We start from the raw sequence: 22,610 nt of genomic DNA on the forward strand, positions 1-22,610 counted from the left end.
AATTTTATTAAGATAGGTTTTAAATGACTTTAATACCATACTAAGAAGTAAACCGTCAACTTTAAGTTTAACTCAATTTTACAAAACTAGTTTATAAGATGAGTCTACACTTACTTATAAAATGTCTAATACAATCTTTGAAATGGGTAAATCAAACACAATTTTATTTAAAATGTATGTGATTAATAATAAGTTATGAGGCTCAAACATTCCTCTCAAATGTCAAATGGTGTGTTCATGGCGGACACACGTATTGAACATTGATACTTGTAAGACACGTATCGAAGTGTTCAATTTAAAAAATATTTATTGGATTTATGACAATTTTAGTATTGTTCTAACTTAATATTAAAAAAAAAATACATTAATTTTTTTAAAATTTAAACTTATTGTATAAATTTTTAGTTTGATTATAAAAATAAGGAATAAATCTTTTTGAATCAGGTATGAAAAATATTTTTCTGTTCCAAAAAAATATTGAAACATACTTGTGTACGTAAATCTTTATTGACAATTTATATAATTCATAATTATATAATATATAGATTCGTGTTTCCGTATCTGACATTTTAGATATTATACGTATCTCTCGTGTCCATAAAGCATTTTGAACGCAGTTCTATGAACATGTGGCAAAAACTTCCCTTTGTGTTCTCCATTTATATATATTATAAATAAATTATGAATTATATATGTGTGTAAGATAATATTTAAAAACAGTACTATATTATTTATGTTTTTAAATAATTAAAATAAAACATAAAACGGTATTTTACCCGTTTTGTTTTGTATGCAGTCTGGATCCAATGAATAAAAAAAAATGATGAATGGGCCGTTGTAAACCGCCCCGAACCGACAAAAGTAGTAGTAATCTCATGACAATTTTATCCTACAACTCCATAATTTTTTCTTACACCTCCATAATTTTGAAAATATCGAAAGTACCCTTTTGAATTTTACAATTCAGAATACAAAGTTTTATATTCTGAATTGTAAAATTCAGAATACAAAAATTGCATTATAAATTGTACCATCTGAAATACATTTTTGTGTTTCAGATTGTATAATTCAAAATACAAAGTATTAGAACTCTATATATAGATTGTATTAAGAATTGTACAATTCTAAATTTTAGAATACAAATTTGTCTTCAGGATTATATAATTTCAGAATACAATATATTTAGAATTTGAAAATACAATTTTTTTTCTATTTAGACAATATGGAAAATATTGTGGTTGTAGAGCCACTCATTCTTTTTTCTCTATGATTAAAACTTCATCGAATTCTACTGATGATAGGTCTACTAAAGATAAAAAATTGTTGAAAAAAGAACAAAAGAAACATTTTACTCTTTCTAGACAATCGAAAAAGAAAAAAATAGTGAATTTATTCAAGAAAATTATGTACTTACAAAATAACGTCTCAATTCATCTTATCAAAGATGTGATATGGTTCCAAAAGATGAATTAGACAGTTTCAATAAGATTTCACTCTTGAAAAAAAGCTCAGAGAAAATACTCTGACGATTATGTTGCAGGTGGAAACTATAGGTGACACGAAAGTGGTGTGGCGGTAAAAGTTGGAGGTGAAATTTGCTAGGCGATAAAAGTGAGAAGTAGGGTACTCAATGAAAAAGATGAAAAAAGGGTAAAATTGTAATTTTACTTCTTATATGGAGGTGCAGAGAGCATGCATGAAGGTGCAGGAAGTAATTGTCTAATTTGAGTATGGAAGTTAACCCCATGAGGGTGCAGGCAGAGAGAAGAGACACGCAGCACAATGTTGTGTTGTTGCGTTGGTGAGTGAAAAATAGAAAAAGAAAAAGAAAAAAACAGCAATAGAACGTAGCAGTAGTGCTTCCCTTCTTCTTCTTTTTCACAGTAGGGTTGCGTTGCACTGCATTGCACGCACTCACTCACGCACACGCACGCCATCCACCACTCCTTTCTCTCCGAACAATGGGTGCTTCTCTTCCTCCCAAAGAGGCCAACCTCTTCAAGCTTATCGTTGTAAGCTTCCTCTCTCGTTTCAAATTCATGCTTCCATCCCCTCCCTCGATCCAACTTCACTCGTTTTCTTCTGCTTCCGCGATTACTACTTCTCCGTTTGCAAACCCTAGATTTTACGCTTTTTTATTTGCTCACACTACGCTAGATACTTCATTCAAATTCAAATAATAGTAATAATGGGAGAGCGTTCAGGATTGGTTGTAGTTTTGCTATACTTTGATGTGCGAGGTTCATCGCTGTATTGTTTTTCAGCTCTTCTCGGATTTGCATAGAGCGGGATTGAAACTTCCCCGACACTGCGGTTTTGAGTTTATTGCATTCTCTGTGTTTTTACTTCCTTTCCCCTTGCGGCTGTGGTAAGCTGCAAGGAAGTGTGATTTGCTCTCGCGCGGTTTATGCATGGGGCTGTCTTTATCAATGCATGCACCGACAGCCTGGCGTAATCAACAATGGAATAAATTGTGATAATGGATTTTTGAAGTAGAGAATTTGTTGACTTGGAAATACTGGGCGTTGTTCTTGTGTCCCAGCACTGGAAGGAACTTTCTGTAGATAAATAGCTATGTTATATGATCCAACTCTCGGACTATAGCCGTGGAATTTTTTCTGGTACCAGTGTTTTTTGGTGTTTGGTTTTGTCGATATGAAAAACAAATGTGTGCTTGGTACTCTGTGTAATTCCATTTTAATCATCTTGATTGTTGGGAATTTTACAAGCAAGTGAAGTACTGTTGGTACCATGGGAGAGTTGGGGGTGGGGAGGCGCTACGTTTCTGTGGGGCCTGATTTAATTTTTCATGTTTGCGTTGTTGCAGAAATCTTATGAAACCAAACAATACAAGAAGGGCCTCAAAGCAGCAGATACTATTCTGAAAAAATTCCCAGACCATGGAGGTAGAAATTTTTTGTTTTGGTACCTGTTTTTAGGTGACTTTCCTTTCTGGTCAGGGGATTTATATTTATGTGTCTGTTGTTCCCTCCTTCTGGTTGATAGAAACCTTATCAATGAAGGGGTTGACGTTGAATTGCATGGATCGCAAGTCTGATGCATATGAATTGGTTCGCCAAGGATTGAAGGTTGGTTGCCTTTGATGTTGTACCATTTGTCTATCTTCCCGTCAAACTTTGTAATGTGATCCAAGGTTACTTTTTTTTTTCTGGTGCAGAATGACCTTAAAAGTCATGTTTGCTGGCATGTTTATGGTCTCCTGTATCGGTCAGACAGAGAATATAGGGAGGCGATAAAGTGCTATCGGAATGCATTGAAAATAGATCCTGACAATATTGAAATATTGCGGGACTTGTCACTTTTACAGGTAGCATTTTCTCATCACAGATTCGTAGCTTCATGTTGGTATTGTCTCATCACAGATTTCTTTTCAATGATATTTCACTGTGTATAACTTTTCATATTATGCACACACAGTCAGTGAACTCTTCTATAATGCATTATGTGTCTTGACTAAGTGTGAATGTGCCTTTACTTCTCACTGTCAGGCTCAAATGCGAGATTTAACCGGCTTTGTTGAGACACGGCAACAACTTCTGACACTCAAGTCAAATCATCGCATGAACTGGATTGGCTTTGCTGTTGCACATCATTTGAACTCTAGGTATGATTTGTGTTGTGTATATAAAATTAAATGATTTATCCTAATGGTAGCTACATGAGCTGACTTTGTACTAAATAGTATACGACCTAAGGATTATTTTCTTAAATGTTGTTTTTGCTATATCATGTATGAATCTTTAAAAACTATAACAAAGACAAAACAGGTGGCATTGTTGTAAATATCTCAAAAAACAGGAAATGAAAATAGGAAATGTTTTGCCAAGCTAAACAAGCCCTTAGTTTGTCAATTCTTTATATTTTAAATATGTTGATGCTTTTAAGATAGAATTGGTTGCTATGCGGTTCTTTGCAAGTGTTATATAGAATGAGAAATATTGCTGTGATTGTGCAAATAATCTTGTAGTAAATATATAAAAACAAGAAGAGAACGATTATGGGGATTAGATCATCAGTTATTATTTTTAAATACACTTGATGTATAAAGTACCTATGAATGAATAAATTAATTCCAGCATCCTTGTTATCTACCTTTGTTAACAACATATCCACATGGCATCAACAGCTGGTCAAAACTCAGTGGGTGAGCATAGAACACAATGGTCACAATACAAGGATCAAAACCTTCGAATTGGCCTATCCCATACAGTATGTGGTATTGTGTGTTGATGTTGCATAACAGTGTTAGAGTGTGTGGTGGGATTGGTTCTTGTCCTCTGGTTTCCTGCATTGATTCTGCCTTGTCATTCCTGGTATGTTTGGTGTATTGCCTTCCTAATTGCAGAGCACAAAGAAACAGTAGTAGTGATGGATTCTGATGAGCACTAACTTAATGGATCTAGCCATTCGGATTTAACAAGACAGTTTGCATTTACCATTTTACCTTAGATGTATTGAGAGCGATTATGATCTTAGCAGTAGGCCTCCTATAGATTGTATGAACTAGCTTGGTTGAGGGATGATGCAAAACTAGTTTTGCTAATTTGAAATTCCATTTACAGTGAGGTGATTGGTTTAATTAGTCGTTGTGAGTTTGTTAAGAAATTGATGGAGTACTTGAATTTCTTATATTTTTGTAAGAAGGGTACATCTCTCACTTCTGTGCTGTGTATAGAGCCTTTGATGACCCATAAAAAAGGGATAGGTCTTACAGCTTATTTATGGATCTCAAAAGGACTGAAGTAGAACTTATTGTACTGTTACCTCTCTATCTTGATGTGGAGATTTAGTAGGCTGAACAAGAGAAAATGATTGCTTTGAGCTTCCTTTCTCACTGGGTCTGAGATTTCTTCTCTACTGGATACCTTTGTTAGTGTCCCTCACATAGAGGACTTCCAAACTCATTAGCCCACTATTAATGCCACTAGTGCTCTTTTAAATTGTGGTCATTAGCGGAAGAGCTACATAATAGGTGTAATGCAGAATGGTGACAAGGATGTTAATAGTTACAAATTACAATCAGAAGTTAGGAGTTGTGTACTACTATTGTCATGTGCCAGGACACATGTAACATAACTTAAATAGATAATTCAATTAGCAAATGTTGTCTCGTCCTGTAAAAAAATCCTCGTCTCTCTGGAGGACTTTACCCAATTTTCTCAATTTACACACCATCTCATGTCAAGTTACATGTAGATGGGTTCACTTCCTGTGTCTGGTTTTAGGCTCATCATTTCCACTCCATGACTCTTTTTATCCTCATTCGTGAGTATACCTATTTTTCTTTTAATTTTTAATAAACTCATCCGTGCGTTTAATTGCTTTGGCTCCTTCTGTCCTCAATCCTGATCACTTTAATATTCCAGGATCTATACAAGTGCGATAGTTGAAGGAAAAAATAGCTAGTGTTTATGGACAGTGAATGTGATTCTGATTATAGAGGAGCAGGTATACGGGCTCTTATTATACATGGTAGGCTTAAGGTGCAAGCTATATAACGGTGATAACTTACTGACAGCTTGCCGCATAACTAACCTGAGAGCTTACTCAACTAGTTTGTACATAGTTACATGAATATGGCTGAGGCTACTGGCAACATACATACATACATACTACATTATTAGGATCCTATGACAAAATTATCTGTAAAGGTCATGAATTTGGCAATCTCTATGTTCTTGATACACGTAATATTTCTAAATGTCCCAAAACTAGTTATAAAAGGCTTGAAAATTATGATGAAAACACAAAATATTCCTAAATGTCCTAAAATAATTTTATAAATACTGAAAAATGCAATTAAAATGAAGATCTTCATAAACAAGGTAATTTCTTTTTCCCATTTTTGGGGGACAGGTGCGAGGTTGGTGGGTGTTGTGTTATTGTGGGTCTAGTATGTGATTAGACTTGGTAATGTTGTGGGTGGAGATTTTGGCACCAATGTTGGTTGTATTGCACCAAAATCACAACTCTCCTGTGAAGCTTTGGATCATGCTAAACACCTAGGCTTCAGTATTGATGGTTGTTTTTCAAATGACATAATTTTATTTTGGTATTTTCTTGTACTGAGCTTTTTCATATGAAACAGTGCATCAAAGGCTATTGAAATTCTTGAAGCATATGAAGGGACTTTAGAAGAAGATTATCCTCTGGAAAATGAACGGTGTGAACATGGTGAAATGCTTTTGTATAAGGTCTTTCCTCTGGCTGTTGCTGCAGCTATTTTATGTTTAATGCATATTGCAGAATGATGCTTCACAATTTTTGGTTTGGTGTAACTTTTACTTTAATCTAGTGTCATAACATGATACGATTTTGAACAGGCTTCTACTGTATGAATTTTTGTTTGATGTTACTTTTACTTTTATGCAGTATAGTTGTTATAAGTCAAATAATAAACTTTCTCAGAATCTATAATTACATTTTTTTGGATATCTTGATCTAGGTAAATTTTGTTTTGTTGAATGTGAATATTTCTGTTGTCATCACTTGTGTATGGTTATGAATATGAAGTCTTTCATACTGTTGATATGCCACTGTTAATATTTCCTTGACATGGTGATTTTCTGCATCAATATATTTATCCAGATCTCCTTGTTGGAAGAATGTGGGTTTTTCCAGAAAGCTCTTGAGGAGTTGCAAAAGAAAGAGTTAAAAATTGTATGTTTTTTATTTATTGATTGAGGTAATTCAACTTAGTATGAATGAGAAACATGATATCTTACCTGTTTCTTATTATGTCTATAGGTTGATAAGCTTGCATATAAAGAACAGGAGGTCTCACTTCTGGTCAAGCTTGGTCGCTTAGAAGAAGGGGAGAAATTGTACCGCACATTACTTAGCATGAATCCCGACAATTATAGGTGATCTTTCTCTCTACGTGCATTTTAAGTTTGAATGCCTGAATTGCAATATCTGTTTGGGTGCTCATATTAGGTTTTTCCACCATGTTTCCCTTTTGCTTTAACCACAGCAGAAAAGGATATTTAGGTGATTAAATCCTTTCTTCATTCATCTCTTTATGGATCGGTAATGTTTAGTTCATATCTTATTTTGTCTTGATATTACTGACATGTGGAAAAAGGAGAAGATTACAGAATGTGATTGTGTTTTTGTTTTTAAGTTTTCATAAACTATTTTAGAAAACAAATTTCAAAAGCCGATTTACAGTTAAAAATGGGGAGAGAAGATATAAAAGGGTAGCATTATTGTGAACTGGCAGCTATAGCAGAAGTTTGACAGACTGCCATGATATGATGGTAGCTTGGCAGATTATAAATGGCAGTTGCTATATGTGTGGGCGGACGGCCTGCCATGAAATTTTAAAACATGTAAATATTGAGCCTTGTGATTTAGCCCAATAACAGATTTGAAGCCCTTAAATGTAATCATAGACACAGCAAAGTTCTCTTCCTCTCTTGGTCTCCATCATGAAGTTGCCTCCAAGAGAGTAACCATCAAGTAACCATCCACCGACAACCTCCTACAGTGAACTTCTTTTTCTGTTGTAATTTTTGTTTTTCCATTTTTTTCTTAAAAAATCTTTTTTGTTCAAACAAATTAATATTTGGTTTCTTTATTCCGTTAAGCATCTATTAATTCTTTTTTCTTCTCCATGCTTCCTCTCTGTTCAACTTTATCATTTATTTTTATTAAATTCTGCTTTTTTTCTAATTAAAATTTTTATTCCTTTTTTTATCTTATTTGTTTCTCTAATTCTGTTGTTAACTCTATTTGTAAATTCTTTTGATTAACTTCCTTTTCTGCTTATTCAATCCTATTATTTTTTTCATTCTACTTATTCAAATCTGTTATTCCAACTCTTGAACTTGATGAAAATGAGGTTGCTAGTACTTTGTCATTAATGAAAATGAGGTTCTTAGTTGTTTACGTCTTGAACTAGGAATTTAGTCTATGGTTCTTAACATCTTTTGTGTGTTTTATTATTATTTTATTTATTTATATTGTTTTTTCTATAATGTGTGTGTGTTGTTTGCTATCTTCTGCCATTGGCCACCATGCCATCCTCCATATGTATGTCATGATATTTTGCTCACAGTTATAGTCATCCACGGCTGACAATACTGAATTGTAAGGTAGAACACGAGTAATAGAAAATTAAAAGCAGAAACCTAAAACAACTTAGAGATTTATGTTTTTTTAAATGTAAACAAGAGATATTAATTTTGAGAAGTTTTTGGAAACTACACTTATCAAACATGTTTTTATTTTTAAAAATAGAAAACAGTTTCTAAGACAAGAAATAAATAGACCCTTTTTGTTTCACATGCTTTTTAGATTCCGTAAATGCCTCCAAAATGCTTTGGGACATAAACTCTTTAGTTCATTTTAGTGGCGCACAATGGTTGTGCAATAACTCCCCTTTCTTTGTATTCCGTTTGCTTTTTATCCTGTCTACAATCTCACTGACTTCTAGAAGCTAAACAACTATTTGTGCTTCATCTTGATGCTTAGATATTATGAAGGCCTGCAAAAATGTGTTGGATTATATTCAGAAACTGGCCATTTTCCTCCTGATGAAATAGATCAGTTAGATGCCTTGTACAAAACACTTGAGCAGCAATATAAGTGGTCTTCTGCTGTTAAGGTAAGGCAGCCAATTCTTGTAGTTAGGTATCACATTTACTTTAATACCTGTCTTTTAGCATCACAACCTGCATTTACTTATTATGTTGTGTAAAAGGAGAACTCCCTTCTCCCCTGGACTGGTTGTATATTAAATGTTGTACTTGAGAATGAAAATATGAGAAAAATGCTTAAGAGATTGATTTATCCCTGAACCCATGTATGTGTGTGTATGAGTTCTTACATCAGAGATACAAAGAAAATCTACACCTAGGTGAGAGATTAACATAAAAAGCAATTTTTCAGAGATGAACAAATAAGTCAACCTATTTTAATGGTCTCCCTCAAGCTGGAGAGAAACATTGTATGTACCTGGCTTGAGACATAAATTAAATTCGTGGTCCTCTAAAAAATTTAGTCAAAATATTTGCAAGCTAATCATTGGAGCTGACAAATCATATGCAAATTTCCTCGTACAACAACTTTTCTTGAACAAAATGACAATCAATTTCTTTGTGTTTAGTTCTCTCATGAAATACAATATTAAAAGTAATGTGAATATCTGTTTGGTTATCACAACACATTATCTGTTTGCAAAGCAGGACTTGTATGATTACCTGCAGTTGCAGTATTACAAAGACTAATCTGAAAAAAGGCTGCACCTAGGTGACAAATAGATATCATAAAAACAGCCTTTCAGAGATGAACATATAAGTTAACCTATTCCAACAGGAGTTAGTTTTTGTTTTCTTCGTTTCTATGGTCACTATATATGGGTACACTAGTTTTGATGGGGGAAAGCTCCAGATCATATTGAGTGCATCTTCCAGTGATCTGTAATAGATAATGAATTTGGGATGGCATAATGTTAGTATTCTTCTCTGGTCAGCGTGAGTAATACTATTTGAGCACTTTTTCTTAGATTGAAGCTCATCCCTGTTTGTTTATTTATTTTTTCAGAGAATACCACTGGATTTTTTACAAGGTGACAAGTTTCGAGAAGCAGCAGATAGTTATATTAAGCCTCTCCTAACTAAGGTATACAGGGATCTATTTTGGTGTGATATATTCTGCCTACTTTACTATTTTCAAAATTAAATTGGGATACATTTTTGTGTTGCTTATAGGGAGTTCCATCTCTTTTCTCCGATCTTTCTTCCTTATACAATCAACCTAGGAAGGTCAGTTTTATTACTAACATTCTTCTGCTTAAATAATATAGGTTGTTATTGTAAAACAGTACGAAGTTCTGATTGAGTTCTGCTTTTTCTCTTTTGTCCAGGCAGACGTTTTGGAACAGATCATTCTTGAGTTAGAGGGTTCACTTAAGTCCACTGGTCAATACCCTGGATGGTAAGAATTGAGATATGCTTGTTAACATGTATGTTGTAGAGTTGTGATAAGGATGTTCACACGGTAAAAGTGTAAGGCTGCCTATGTTAATGTATATTGTGTTACGAGTTTGGAGAGAGGAAAGAGAAAATTTGTTAGTAAAAGTTGGAGTGATTAGTTAGTTAGATAATTTATAATTCTGATATTAATAGTTTGTTCGATGGATTGATATTTTTCACTCAAGCAATTCAGAAAATTTATCTCTAAGTTGTCTAATGTTATTTTTTCTCAAATAATGGCAACACAAATCAGGCATGTTAAGCTAATAAAATTGAAAGTTGCTTTACATGTTGTCAAGAATGTTTATTTCATAAATGCTCTTGGACAAATCCTCTCCCATTCTCTCTAATGACCATTTTGGTTCCTTCTTGTAATGTTATAAAAAGCTGAATTATGTTCTTACTTTTAAATTTTAGGATAAATCTGATTTTTGTCCCAAATTTTTTAAAAAGTTCATTGTAGTTCCTCAAATTTGAAAAACTATAGTCTTAATCCCTAAATACTAAGAGACTAAAATAATTTTTTTAAATCGCTTTTAGTCGCTCAAATTTAGTATGGGGACTAAAACCAGTCTTTTCAAACTTGAGGATCAATATCAGATTTACTTCAAAATTTAGGGCCTAAAGACATAAATTAAAGTTTTATAGCATTAGAACAACAAAGTACATCTCGGGGGAGGATATTTAAAATTAGATAAAAGAAAAATTGAACACAGAGCTGAAAGAAGTTATAAGAACAATACTATCCAATTATGGGAAAGAGTCTTATAGTTTAAATTGAAGTTTTGATACTTTGGAACTTTTGTCTTGTATAACAATCAATCTTTGTCCTGAATCAGGACTGAAAAAGAGCCACCTTCAACTCTGATGTGGACTTTGTTCTTCTTGGCTCAGGTTTGTGCTTATTTTTTCTATCATGTTCTGAAACATTTTTTTAGTTGCTCCATTTTTATTTCTTTTTTTCCTACTCAGTGAGTTTTTACTATGCAGCATTATGACAGACTGGGCCAATATGAAATTGCTCTTTCTAAAATTGATGAGGCTATTCATCACACGCCTACTGTCATTGATCTGTATTCAGTCAAGGTTTGCTAATATTCATACACCAAATTATTTTTAATTCTCTATTATATAAATTCGCTTGTGCATGCAGATGTATATAACATGTATCTGGAGAGCCAATTAACAACATTGTTTAGTATCACATACAAAATTGTTTATGTACAAATTTTGTACTCTAAACAGGATATAACCAATTGTATTATACATGCATGCTTGCAATATATTAAAAAAGTAAAATGCGAGTTATTATTTATTTCTTTAATTAATAAGTTAAGATATTATATATCTGGCCTAATAAATCAATTTCCAAGTATTGATGAACATGAAATTGAAAAACGTGTTCAAATTTAGAGAGTAGAGTTTTGTGAAGAATTTTTTCACAAAACTGCTTTATTATCTCAGGAAACTTTTCATTGTATTATAGAGAAAAATGAGGCAAGTTAAATGATTCAATCACAAATAATGCTTTTAAATCAAATGTTGGTGAAAATGAGGGGATGTAGTTTGGATTAGGGTGGTAGTTGCATTGAAGGTCAATAGCAAGCAGAAAAACCTGCTGAGTTGAATGATTGATGGGTTTTTTCATATAACAGAGTCGGATACTAAAGCATGCTGGTGATTTGGTTGCTGCTGCTGGATTTGCAGATGAAGCTAGATGTATGGATCTTGCTGATCGTTATGTAAATAGTGAATGCGTTAAGCGCATGCTGCAGGCTGATCAGGTTGTCTATCTGTATATTTGAATTTCATTCACACTCACGTGTTGTAATATATGTAGTTTTCTCTTATGCCTGTTCTGACAATCTTTGGATCATTATTACCTTGATGTTCAGGTGGCTTTGGCAGAAAAAACTGCTGTATTGTTCACAAAAGATGGTGATCAGCACAACAACCTACATGATATGCAGTGCATGTGGTCTGTATCTAATAATGTGTAATATTTCTGTACATACTAGCTATAGTATGGTTTCATTTTGTAACACTGTAGCATCTATATTTTGAAGGTACGAGCTTGCCTCTGCTGAAAGCTATTTCCGCCAAGGTGATCTTGGACTGGCTCTAAAGAAATTTCTAGCTGTGGAGAAGCATCATGCTGATATCACAGAAGATCAATTTGATTTTCATTCATACTGCTTAAGGAAGATGACATTGCGTCAGTATGTGGAAATGCTTAAGTTCCAAGACCAATTGCATTCACATGCATACTTTCATAAAGCAGCTGCTGGAGCTATCAGGTGAATATATGCAGTTCTTAATTGCTTTACTGTGTGTTGTTATCCTAGTTAGTGTTATTCAGTGCTCTATATAATTGGGTATATTGTTTCCCTGCCTTGCAGTATGAGGTCAAGAATTTCTTATTTATGCTTCATTTTTTGTGATTTCTTATAATTTTATGACTTAAAACAGCATCACATTGTTTCTTCCACAGCCTAAATTCATACATGCAAATGGAATTCCCCTTTGATCTTGTATTTATGTTGTCATCCTTGTAATGTTCGGGGTTGCAGATGTTATATCAAATTGCATGACTGTCCTCCGAAGTCGACAGCTGAGGAAGATAATGACATGTCTAAGTTGCTTCCTTCTCAGAAAAAGAAAATGAGGCAAAAACAAAGAAAGGCAGAAGCTAGAGCTAAGAAAGTAATCACTGCTACTGCTTCTGTGTGGAAATTCTTACTGGAAAGGTATTCATGTTAAATTATTTTTCTTTTAGGAGGCAGAAGAAAAAAATGAAGAATCAAGTGCTGGTGGGGTATCAAAGTCTGGGAAACGGCATGCAAAATCTGCTGATCCTGACCCACGTGGTGAAAAATTGATGCAGGTTAAATTTCAATACATTTAGTTTCATTTAGCATGATTAAAATCAAGAACCAACTCTTCCAAAAGTTTAAGATGTTATGTGAAGCCATGAAGGCTCATCATTCTGCCCCACGTGGTGAAAAATTGATGCAGGTTAAATTTCAATACATTTAGTTTCATTTAGCATGATTAAAATCAAGAACCAACTCTTCCAAAAGTTTAAGATGTTATGTGAAGCCATGAAGGCTCATCATGATGGACTATCTTATCTTTAATAAGACACCTCATGCTAGAGCTCTATGGATTGTAAGCACAGATAATGCCCATGCTTACTCTACCTTGTGTGGATCTTTTTTTAAATTTGAAAAATGGTAGCAAGAACTGAGCTATTGACAACTTAGTCATACCTGCTCTGGGGCCACGTCATGTTCCTGCATTCCTAAAATATATTTGGTGAAGTCTTTATTATCTCACAAAGGCTAATTGTTCCAAAGATGGATCCTTAAACATCATCTCAATCCAATTCTGGTAGTTTGGCAGGATGTGTAAGCATCTGTGTGAGAGAATTTTCTGTTGGTTTCACAGGTGTAGTGCATGCATGTGTAAGACACTCGATATGTAATTTTTAAAAATGTTCTGTGTTTTCTTTGAGGGTTTTTTCCAATCATTTTTAATGAAAAAGGTTTCTTGATTAAAATGCCATGTTGAATCCAAAGACAGCTTTCACAGTTTCATTATATGCATGTATTAACAAAATTGATGTAGTTCATCACTTGGTTTATCAAAAACTAATCAGCAGTAATATCTGTGAAAATTCATTGATACGTTTGATGGAAATTATTCTGATAAATTATGCATATTCAATTATTCTAGTTGTTAATGCTGATATTTTAGTGTTCATTGTGCATTTTTTCTCCTGCTTAGGTTGAAGATCCCTTGTTGGAAGCCACAAAATACTTGAAATTGCTTCAGAAGAATTCACCTGACTCATTGGAGACACACTTTCTCTCATTCGAGTTATATATGAGAAAACAGAAAATTTTACTTGCCTTCCAGGTAAAAATATGTAAAATGAAAAGCCAAGATTTTTTTATATTTTTTATCCCGGGGTGGGGTAGGTTACAGTATCATATTCCAAGCTATTAATTGTCAGGTTTGTAGTTTATTGGGGTTAAGAGTTTGGTGTCTTCCTAGACACTTCAAGTTTAGGGGCCTCTATGTTGTGATTTTATGCTGATTAATTGAATATGTATGTGTTATTTTTCATTTCTTCACATTATAAAACATGCTAGCTTGTGCACTTTGCCATTTTTGAATATGATGCCAATTAACATGTTTTGTTCTTAATCTATTGACTTGTAGGCTGTTAAGTCGTTACTGAGGTTGGATGCTGAACATCCTGATTCTCATCGTTGTCTGGTATGCTTTGTTTCTCTGAAGAACAAAATCAACAAATCAATTACAATTTACATGTCATTGAGATTATAAAGTTTAGGATTTTAATGTCTATCAATATCAGAACATTGCATAACAATATCTGATGTTACTTGTGCTCGTCATCTTTTTAGTTTGTGTATATTTAGCATTTAGTACATGCAAATTGGATAATCTCCAAAAATCTGTTCCTTTGAATTTGTTATAAGCCGCACGCAGTGTCCCCCTCCCTTTTGTTTTATTTTTCTCGCTTTTTAGGATATTAGTTCTCTCTATTTTAATTTATTTTTTCCTCCATCAAGAAAAATGATTCTTTTAGCGGTCATTCATTTTTTAAGTCCCCGTGTTGCAGATTAAATTCTTCAATAAGGTGGGATCCATGAATGCTCCTGTGACTGACAGTGAGAAACTTGTTTGGAGTGTCTTGGAAGCTGAGCGCCAAACTATTAGGTTCTCTGGTGCAATTATTTGCATTCTTTTTTCTCCTGTTATTGTCTTGTGGTCCCTATATTCATTTTTAACTTTCTCTGGTTGTTCTTTTTATGTAGTCAGCTGCATGGGAAATCTCTGTTTGAGACAAATAATTCTTTCCTTGAAAAACATGAAGGTTATACTCGGCATTAAGATGAGGATTTGTTGTAATCCGTATGGTTCAAATTTGATTGTGAAGATCTCTTATTCTTTTTTCCTCTTGTTTACAGATTCTTTGATGCATAGAGCTGCTTTTGGGGAAATGTTGTATGTTTTGGATCCGAACAGAAGGCCTGAGGCTGTGAAGTTGATTGAAGGGTCAACAAACAACCTTGTGCCAAGGTAAGAAGAACCTGAAGTTGCATGCCATCAAGTCGTGTCGTGTCATGTCTTCAAACTGGTACACCACTTACATGCACGTGATGCACGCATGTTTTTGAAATATGGTGGGGGAATTAATAGAAACAAAAATTTAAAAACAAACAAACATAGCTTATCCTATAATTTTTGGGGTTTGCAGTTTGCCATGTAAGTGTTTGTGTTTATGGCAGTGTTCTTAGAATTAAATCATTTTTACCTTTCTACACTCGGTTTTGGTTTCTAAACCGAGTAACTGCAATATTTTGTTATTATAGAAATGGTGCGGTTGGACCGCTCGGGGAATGGAAACTTAAAGATTGTATTGCAGTTCATAAGCTTCTTGGAACAGTTCTTGTTGATGAGGATGCTGCATTAAGTAAGTATCATTGTGATTTTCTATTGCTTGATTATATATTAGGTATGTATGTGATTGTGATCTCCAAGAGCAATGTGTATTTGGTTTCTTTCATTAACAGTTTACTGTTTGCTCTGAGGAGTTTTATATTATTTTTAGAAGGAAAAGATAATAATGAAATCAAAAGTCTTATTTTTTAACTGAAATTTATCTTTTGGTTGACATAACATTTAACTAAAATGTCTTATGTTATCCCTGCGAAATGGAAATTTTAATTCTTAATTTTCACAATTTCCTTCTGAAATTTGAGTTTCTGTATCTGCTTTCTATGCATGTGTTATTTTGCCACTCACATTGTAGTGATGCATCACAATGACTTCTCATTCCTTCTTATACCAATTCTGTCAGGAAAACCCCCTAACGAAGATACAATATTTTTTATACTCTTTAAAATTTGGAAATTGTAAATTTGCTTGTAGGATGGAAAGTGCGTTGTGCCAAGTTTTTTCCATACTCCACCTACTTTGAGGGCAGTTGTAGCTCTGCCTTCAATCAGGTAGGCAAGAGCACTGAAAATGGGAGTTCTAACCATGTGGAATCCGCCCCCTCAAATGGGAAACTAGAGGCATTTAAAGATCTCGCCATCTGAGGAAGTTGAAGACGAGCTAAAAATGGTTTGCAAGTTACCTAGTTTGGATGCTTGGTAATTCAAGCTGCATTTGAAACACCGCCTAAACTAGGCTGTAGTTCCCAGCAAGGCTCATGCTAAGTTATATCAAATTCGTATTTTCTTTGCACGAGTTCTCCCTCTCTAGATGTCTTCCATTTGCAAATGTGTATAACTCTGCCACAATTATGTTTTAGGGTCGAATTTTTTATTTGCTCACCCTTTTTTTCCCTTGATGTTGAGAGAAGGTTGTGCATCTTCGTCCAAGGTTTACTGTTTACGTCGTCGCAGGGAGAGCTGCAGGAATTTTAAGTTTCTGGTCCTGCATTCGCCCAGCCCATGTTGTACTTCTCCTGTTTGTTGGCTTATTTATCATGTATTATTTCACTATTTCAAAATTTTGCTATAGATTCCATATCACAAAAGATTGACGAGACTTGTAAAATTCTGATTTTAAAAAATCAGAGACTAGTACAAACCAAAAACAATATAATAGTTTGAGTAAATTAGTAGTAAGTATTAAATTATATTGACGAGACTTGTAAAATTCTGATTTTAAAAAATCAGAGACTAGTACAAACCAAAAACAATATAATAGTTTGAGTAAATTAGTAGTAAGTATTAAATTATAGATTCATTGCAATTTTAACAATATTTGCAAACTATATTAAGTCTGAATTCTGTCCGCCTGAATTTTACCATCTAAAATCCATTTACCTAAATTCATCATATACAATGCAAACCCATACTTTTGTTGAGTTGACGATCATATATAAATATTGCTTAAATATGCTTCTTAGCCATTTTTAAGGAAATTGTGAACATGTGAGTACTTTATTATCGCAGAAGTTTGACGGAAGTGTTTAAAGTAAACACAATTGATAACCTTTTTGCTTAAAATACGTAACTTTTTACTAAAGTTTATTGAAGCAGTCAGTATTTGGACATGGAATGAAAAATAAAATTGATTAATGCTTAAAATTCAAAACAGTTCGTAAGTAATAAATAAAGCGAGGGGAAGCAGCTGGTTGAGATTGGCATCATCACGATTTAAGAAAAACATTCAGCTCATTTCACAGTTTCAAATAAATAAAAAATCAACATTTTCAGTAAATTTTGTGATATGTACAGCAGATGGACATAAGATAAACGAAGAAAGATTGGAAACATCCTATTTTTCTACAAATAATACTTGGTGAGTATGTATAACTGGTGCTGGGGTGGGGGAGAAGAGAAAGGGGTAACTAGGGCTGGTAAAAACACAAATCTTTTACCTTTTACTAGCACGCAACATCACACATGCTTAAGGTATTAGTTGATTTCCAAAGGTTTAATGATGTACACTTACTTGAAAAGCTGCAACTTGAGGGGGGATTTTCAGCAGATACACTTTGCCTGTGTTGGTATATATCCCATTCTGACCTAATGAGTACTGGAATCCCAGGGTGAAGGTGACTCTCCATTACCTGTACCAACTTCAGTTTTACAAAGAGGGCATGATGCATTTATCTTTAACCATTTGTCTACACACACTACATGAAAAACGTGAGAGCAAGGTAACTCTCTAAGCTCATCATCATCTGCGTATTTTGCTAAGCAAATGCAACAAACCTGCAACAAATTCGGAAATTTATTCAGTTAAATTATTCTCCACACGGGAAGGACCACAAATCATAACGATTGGCATCAGATTCATTGCTCCATCCTTAAGAATTCCTCACACTCAGGTTCTACTTATATCTAAAAACTTGTTATTCACTCTTCTTTTGGCTGAATGTAAGCATATACCGAGGTAAATATTGTCAATTCATAACTTGAAAACAATATATAGTGACCCCCATTTAACTTACAGCGTCTTCTCCTGAAATAACTCGCTCTTTTTCTGTTCCTGCAGCCAAAACTCCACCTTCATCTATAGCTGCATTGACATCCTGATCACCACAGTTTTCATTGTTCTTCAATTTGAACTTGAAGATTGGTAGAGCATTAATTGATTCTACTGTTGCTCCTCTATTTTGAGAAAAATCCTCCCGAATGCCCAAAACAGAAATTATACAAGGTAGGCAGCAACAAATAGTTGCACAAAGTATAAATGGCATTGCATATCCGATACAGCTAAAAGTAAGAAACACAATACATAACCTGCATGATATGGCCAAGATTATTTGAAGATTCAAGAATGTAAAATACTGGCTGCGCAAAAACAGTGTGTTTAAGGTACCTACCTATACAATTGTGGAGCATCAGAAGGAGAAGTGTGACCCCCAAAGATCCAAACATTTCCAACTACAAACCAAACTGCAAAGAAGCAATCCAAGGCCATCTTGAAATGGTCTACTAATCCATTAAGCCTGCAATTTAGTAAACAAAAAGTATGTTCTTAGTCTGCTAGTAATCAGATTCAAGGTTTTGTATTCAATTGAATTTATCATTAAATAGCATGACGAGGAAATAGTGTTACAACTTCAACATATTTCAAGGTTTCGTATCTTCCCCAGTCACCAAGCTCTAGTTGAATCTCGAGACATATTTCATTTAGTCTGTAATTTAACAAGGAATTTGTCTGCCTGGAGAACTTATTAAATGTGAATAATATTAGGCAAGGTTACAGATGGAATTTGGCATCATAACCTCAGAGGAAACAAGATGTTACAATTTAGCCACAACAATTATACTGTCATTATCATCAACAAAAAAGAGATGTCGTCACTACTAAAAAATCTGCCATCACATCGTGTACATTATCACAAATATCCAAACTTTTAAGTAACATTTTGTCCAATATTTCTATATATAATATATGAATCTAATTTTTAATTGAAAAATCGAACAACCAGATGAGGAGGATAATCTATAATTCAGGACATATTAGCCCATGAAAGTTATGAAACTTTGCGTGTCTCCAATATGGGGAGCAGAAAACCTAATATGCATTCGTTCTTCTTCAACTACTAATCATCTGAATCCTTGGCTCCTTTCTTCGTCCATCATCCAACTTCTTCCCCCCGCTACCCCCAAAAACAAGAAACAAAAAAGTGGCCAAATAAATAAAGTCGTATACGTGTGCCTTTCTATGGAGTTAAATATTGGACACTTTCAATTAATTGAAAACCACAATCCCATTTCCACCCATGATGAATATTGGGCAAAAAGTGCGTCACGGGAATAAGGTTGTTTGCCTGTAACACAATAAACTAATAGCGTATTCAAATAGGTGAATTTAAGGGTTTAATACAGACCAAACACTCGCCTTTTTGTGTGAAAGTGCTTGCAGATAAGAGTTCTAGAAAATGCAATGAAAAATAAAAGTCATCTATAATGTAGATGTCTTATATATCACATTAAGATTGAAAATTGGTTTTCACTATTCTTCCTTTCTAGGCAAGCATACGACACACCATATCAAGGACATTATACTATCGATGGGGAAACAAACCGGTGATACACATTGTAATAAACGGCATAATACTAAATAAGGACTAATCGTCCCCCCTCCAAAAAAAAGTAGATAGGATAGAAAGAGAAGGGCAAAAAAATCATACCTAGAAGTAAAGGCTCCAGGAATTATAGTGTTTCTTGTGGCTGATTGTGTAGCATGACTGTTCTCCTCGTCTGAGACATGAGAAACATAGATGGCAGTATAGGTACGATCTGGAGGATTGCTTCCAGAAGATCCTTGAGACTGTTGAGAGGAATCTTGTTCATTGCTTTGATTACGGTTTCGAAAACGCCAATATAGAATGGGAAGTGTGGCAACACAACCAGATGCATAACCCACAACCCATGCAAATAATGGAGCTTGAGGATTTTCATTCCTGGACAGTGACAGAACCACTATAGATGCTATGATCTGACTCACAGTGACAAAAAGCTCAACAGAAATCCACAGTCCAGAATTCAATGGACTCCGTCCACGCTGACCATATCCTTCACCTCTTCTTAATGAAGCTGAATTTCTAGAGTTTAATCTTGACGCAGAAGATGAAGATGCTTGATGAGTGGAATCTTGTGTGTCCCCAGATGGTTGATCTCCATTCTGCGGTAAATGCATTTCAGAGTGTTGATCATTATGAGAAGACATGGTTAGAGCTTCACCATTCACAGTAATGTCAATTACATGCTGACGACCATTTCGATTTTCCAGTTGCTCCATCAGCAAAGGGTGTTGGTCGGTTTGGGTATTGCTATTTGAATCCAGAGAAGTAACATCCATTTAAATCACCAAAGTAAAACACGATAAGGCATAGATTGGTTGCAACAAAGTTTCCTGCCTGCACTATCTCCTGATTTGATACTTGATGACATACAAATCCCCCGTAATACTCCAATTCCAAAACCTTAAGTTTTGAGATCTCACCAGGCCTTGAAAAGGGGATTAACTTTTTTCCTGATCAAGTAACCACACATACATAACTTTATATACTAAAATCTCACCACTCAATAATCCCATAAACTGTTTTATCCAATGTAATCCATATGTTGAAAGTGAGAACACTATAGTGCTTTTTATAACAGTGGATTATTATGTAGAATGTTATTTACACAATGATGTAGTTCCAATAACAACAGGATGTAAAGTGGGTCAAATATGGCGTTAGGAACTAAATCCACGGTCATAGATAGTTACATAGTTTTTATTAACATTCATCTAAATCACCAAAGTAAAACACGATAAGGCATAGATTGGTAGCAACAAAGTTTCCAGCGTGCACCTTCTCCTGATTTGATTCCAGATGACGATCAAATCCACCGTAATACTCCAAACAAAATGTGCTGAAATGTTGCCGGGCCTTGAAAGGGGAATTAACTTTTTTCCTGATCAAGAAACCACAGATAGATAACTCTATATATCAAAATCCCACCACTTCCTAATCCTATAAACTGATTTATCCAATGTAATCTATATATTGCAAGTGAGAATACAGTAGTGCATTTTACAACAGTAGATTATCTTGAGCGCCATATACACAAAGATCTAGTTCCAATAACAACAGGAAGTAATGCCAATTCCAAAACAAGTGCAGTAAGGGTTTGAATTGAGCATAAAATAAGCGTTTAAAGAGGGACAAACACGACATTAGGAACAAAATCCACTGTCACAAATAGTTACTTAGTTAGGTAACAGTGTAACAGTGAATTCAGAAGAGAATAGTTTTTTCCAGAAACAGAAACCTAGTAAATCCTAATTCGGAGTAAAACACAAAACCCAATCCCACCGCATCCGTCTCATTGAGAAATTGAACAATTAGCGCGTGTCATTATGGCAACAAACAGCGTGATCCGCAAAACAGAAACGGGAAAAACATTTGACATCGGAAGCAAAAAAAAATCGAAACGAAAGCTGAAAAAAAGCTGAAGTTAGGGAAAAAAAGCTGAAGTTAGGGAAAAAAAGGGAGAGAAAGAGGAATGTGAGTGTGGAGAAGAAAGTGTTCACCTGATTCAGCTCACGCAAACGAACGATTCGAAGCTCAGTGTGTGTGCCGTTTCTTTTGCTGCAGATTTTCGATTTTTACTAAACGAACAAAAACAGAAGAAACGTTTAATGAAGCGAAAAATAATATATTATCAATAATTGAAATACTAATATAACGTCACAATGCCTTAACACGTCTCTGATCAAAGAAAAGGAAGCGGAAACGTTGATGTCAGTGTTCTCCTACGCGCTCTCTCTACCGTTCGATTTGAATAAACGCTTTCTTCTTCGGCTGATGATGCAAAACAAAGTTAATCCAACGACCTATAATATTTACGATCATAATTAAACGTAAGGCTCCATTTTTTTTTAATGGTCTTTGTGGTTGAAGATATGATCATTTTTAAAATAAAAAAACTATTATCCAATTAGATAGCTGAGAAGACTATTATGATATTATCCAACTGGATAGCTCAGAAGACTGGCAAAGTGATTGAGAAGGTCGAATGACTCTCTTAGTCCAAATATCGTTCATAAATTCGCAGTTAATTGTAATTAAATCAGTTTAGCTGTAAGTAAATTGTTATTAAGGCACAATTGGACACTATTTTGGATCCACGAGCAAGCTCATAAGAGTTGAGGTTCATCCAAAAGTTACAAATACTAGAGGAAGTCAAATGTCTAAGGTAATTTTTTTTCTCTCAACTCAACTGTACTCGGACTAACTTAACTGTCGGAGTATCTTTACAGGTTTTCTCCACTCATTCGACGAAAAGGAAAAACCAATAGAAAACCTGAAGAATGTGAAGACTGGAAACAAAAGACAAAAAAGATGAATCCAATCTTGTAAAAACAACTATATTTTATATTTTTTTGTGCACAATAACTAATAAATTAAATATGTTTTCATCTACATTTAAATTAATTAGAGAGGCTTTAAAAAAAATTGTTGTGTAGTATTTTAAATTTTCTTATTAATGTCTTCATGTTTGTTTCTCGTGTTGATATGTTCATTTTGGTATGATATAACTACTCTACAATAGAATATGC

At 34.2% G+C, this 22,610-nt stretch overlaps 2 protein-coding genes across 2 annotated transcripts; one reads left to right on the forward strand and one right to left on the reverse strand.

Annotated features, from left to right (window-relative positions):
• The first annotated feature begins 1,704 nt into the window (after window positions 1–1,704).
• Window positions 1,705–16,676, forward strand: LOC137835980 (N-terminal acetyltransferase A complex auxiliary subunit NAA15). The gene is made up of 26 exons (XM_068644769.2): window positions 1,705–2,012; window positions 2,828–2,906; window positions 3,007–3,089; window positions 3,179–3,328; window positions 3,510–3,625; window positions 6,110–6,215; window positions 6,610–6,681; window positions 6,769–6,884; window positions 8,497–8,629; window positions 9,568–9,645; window positions 9,735–9,788; window positions 9,890–9,960; window positions 10,838–10,892; window positions 10,989–11,084; window positions 11,654–11,782; window positions 11,894–11,976; window positions 12,065–12,295; window positions 12,569–12,701; window positions 12,775–12,882; window positions 13,785–13,916; window positions 14,223–14,279; window positions 14,647–14,744; window positions 14,843–14,901; window positions 14,996–15,107; window positions 15,401–15,501; window positions 15,960–16,676. The coding sequence occupies exons 1-26, from the start codon at window positions 1,962–1,964 to the stop codon at window positions 16,127–16,129; spliced, it is 2,673 nt and encodes an 890-aa protein (XP_068500870.2). The 5' UTR covers window positions 1,705–1,961; the 3' UTR covers window positions 16,130–16,676.
• A 520-nt stretch (window positions 16,677–17,196) lies between these two features.
• LOC137835982 (RING/U-box superfamily protein) lies at window positions 17,197–21,805 on the reverse strand. The gene is made up of 6 exons (XM_068644770.1): window positions 21,582–21,805; window positions 20,860–20,962; window positions 19,690–20,534; window positions 18,373–18,498; window positions 17,998–18,289; window positions 17,197–17,758 (listed from the first exon to the last, which is right to left on the reverse strand). The coding sequence occupies exons 3-6, from the start codon at window positions 20,358–20,360 to the stop codon at window positions 17,570–17,572; spliced, it is 1,278 nt and encodes a 425-aa protein (XP_068500871.1). The 5' UTR covers window positions 20,361–20,534; window positions 20,860–20,962; window positions 21,582–21,805; the 3' UTR covers window positions 17,197–17,569.
• Between the last annotated feature and the right edge of the window lie 805 nt (window positions 21,806–22,610).

The sequence above is a fragment of the Phaseolus vulgaris genome, chromosome 5 (genome assembly GCF_051622355.1).
Source record: "Phaseolus vulgaris cultivar YP4 chromosome 5, ASM5162235v1, whole genome shotgun sequence".
NCBI lineage: Eukaryota > Viridiplantae > Streptophyta > Magnoliopsida > Fabales > Fabaceae > Phaseolus > Phaseolus vulgaris.

Bases quoted from the DNA above. Each gene is read 5' to 3' on its own strand.
- LOC137835982 (XM_068644770.1), bottom strand. From the start codon at position 20,360: ATGGATGTTACTTCTCTGGATTCAAATAGCAATACCCAAACCGACCAA. The intron at 18,499-19,689 runs GTATGATTTTTT...ACTAAATTGCAG, and splicing joins CCTGGAGCCTTTACTTCTAG to GCTTAATGGATTAGTAGACC. The intron at 17,759-17,997 runs GTAAGTTAAATG...AATTTGTTGCAG, and splicing joins TTATTTCAGGAGAAGACGCT to GTTTGTTGCATTTGCTTAGC.
- LOC137835980 (XM_068644769.2), top strand. From the start codon at position 1,962: ATGGGTGCTTCTCTTCCTCCCAAAGAGGCCAACCTCTTCAAGCTTATC. The intron at 14,280-14,646 runs GTATGCTTTGTT...CCCGTGTTGCAG, and splicing joins CTGATTCTCATCGTTGTCTG to ATTAAATTCTTCAATAAGGT. The intron at 15,108-15,400 runs GTAAGAAGAACC...TTGTTATTATAG, and splicing joins ACAAACAACCTTGTGCCAAG to AAATGGTGCGGTTGGACCGC.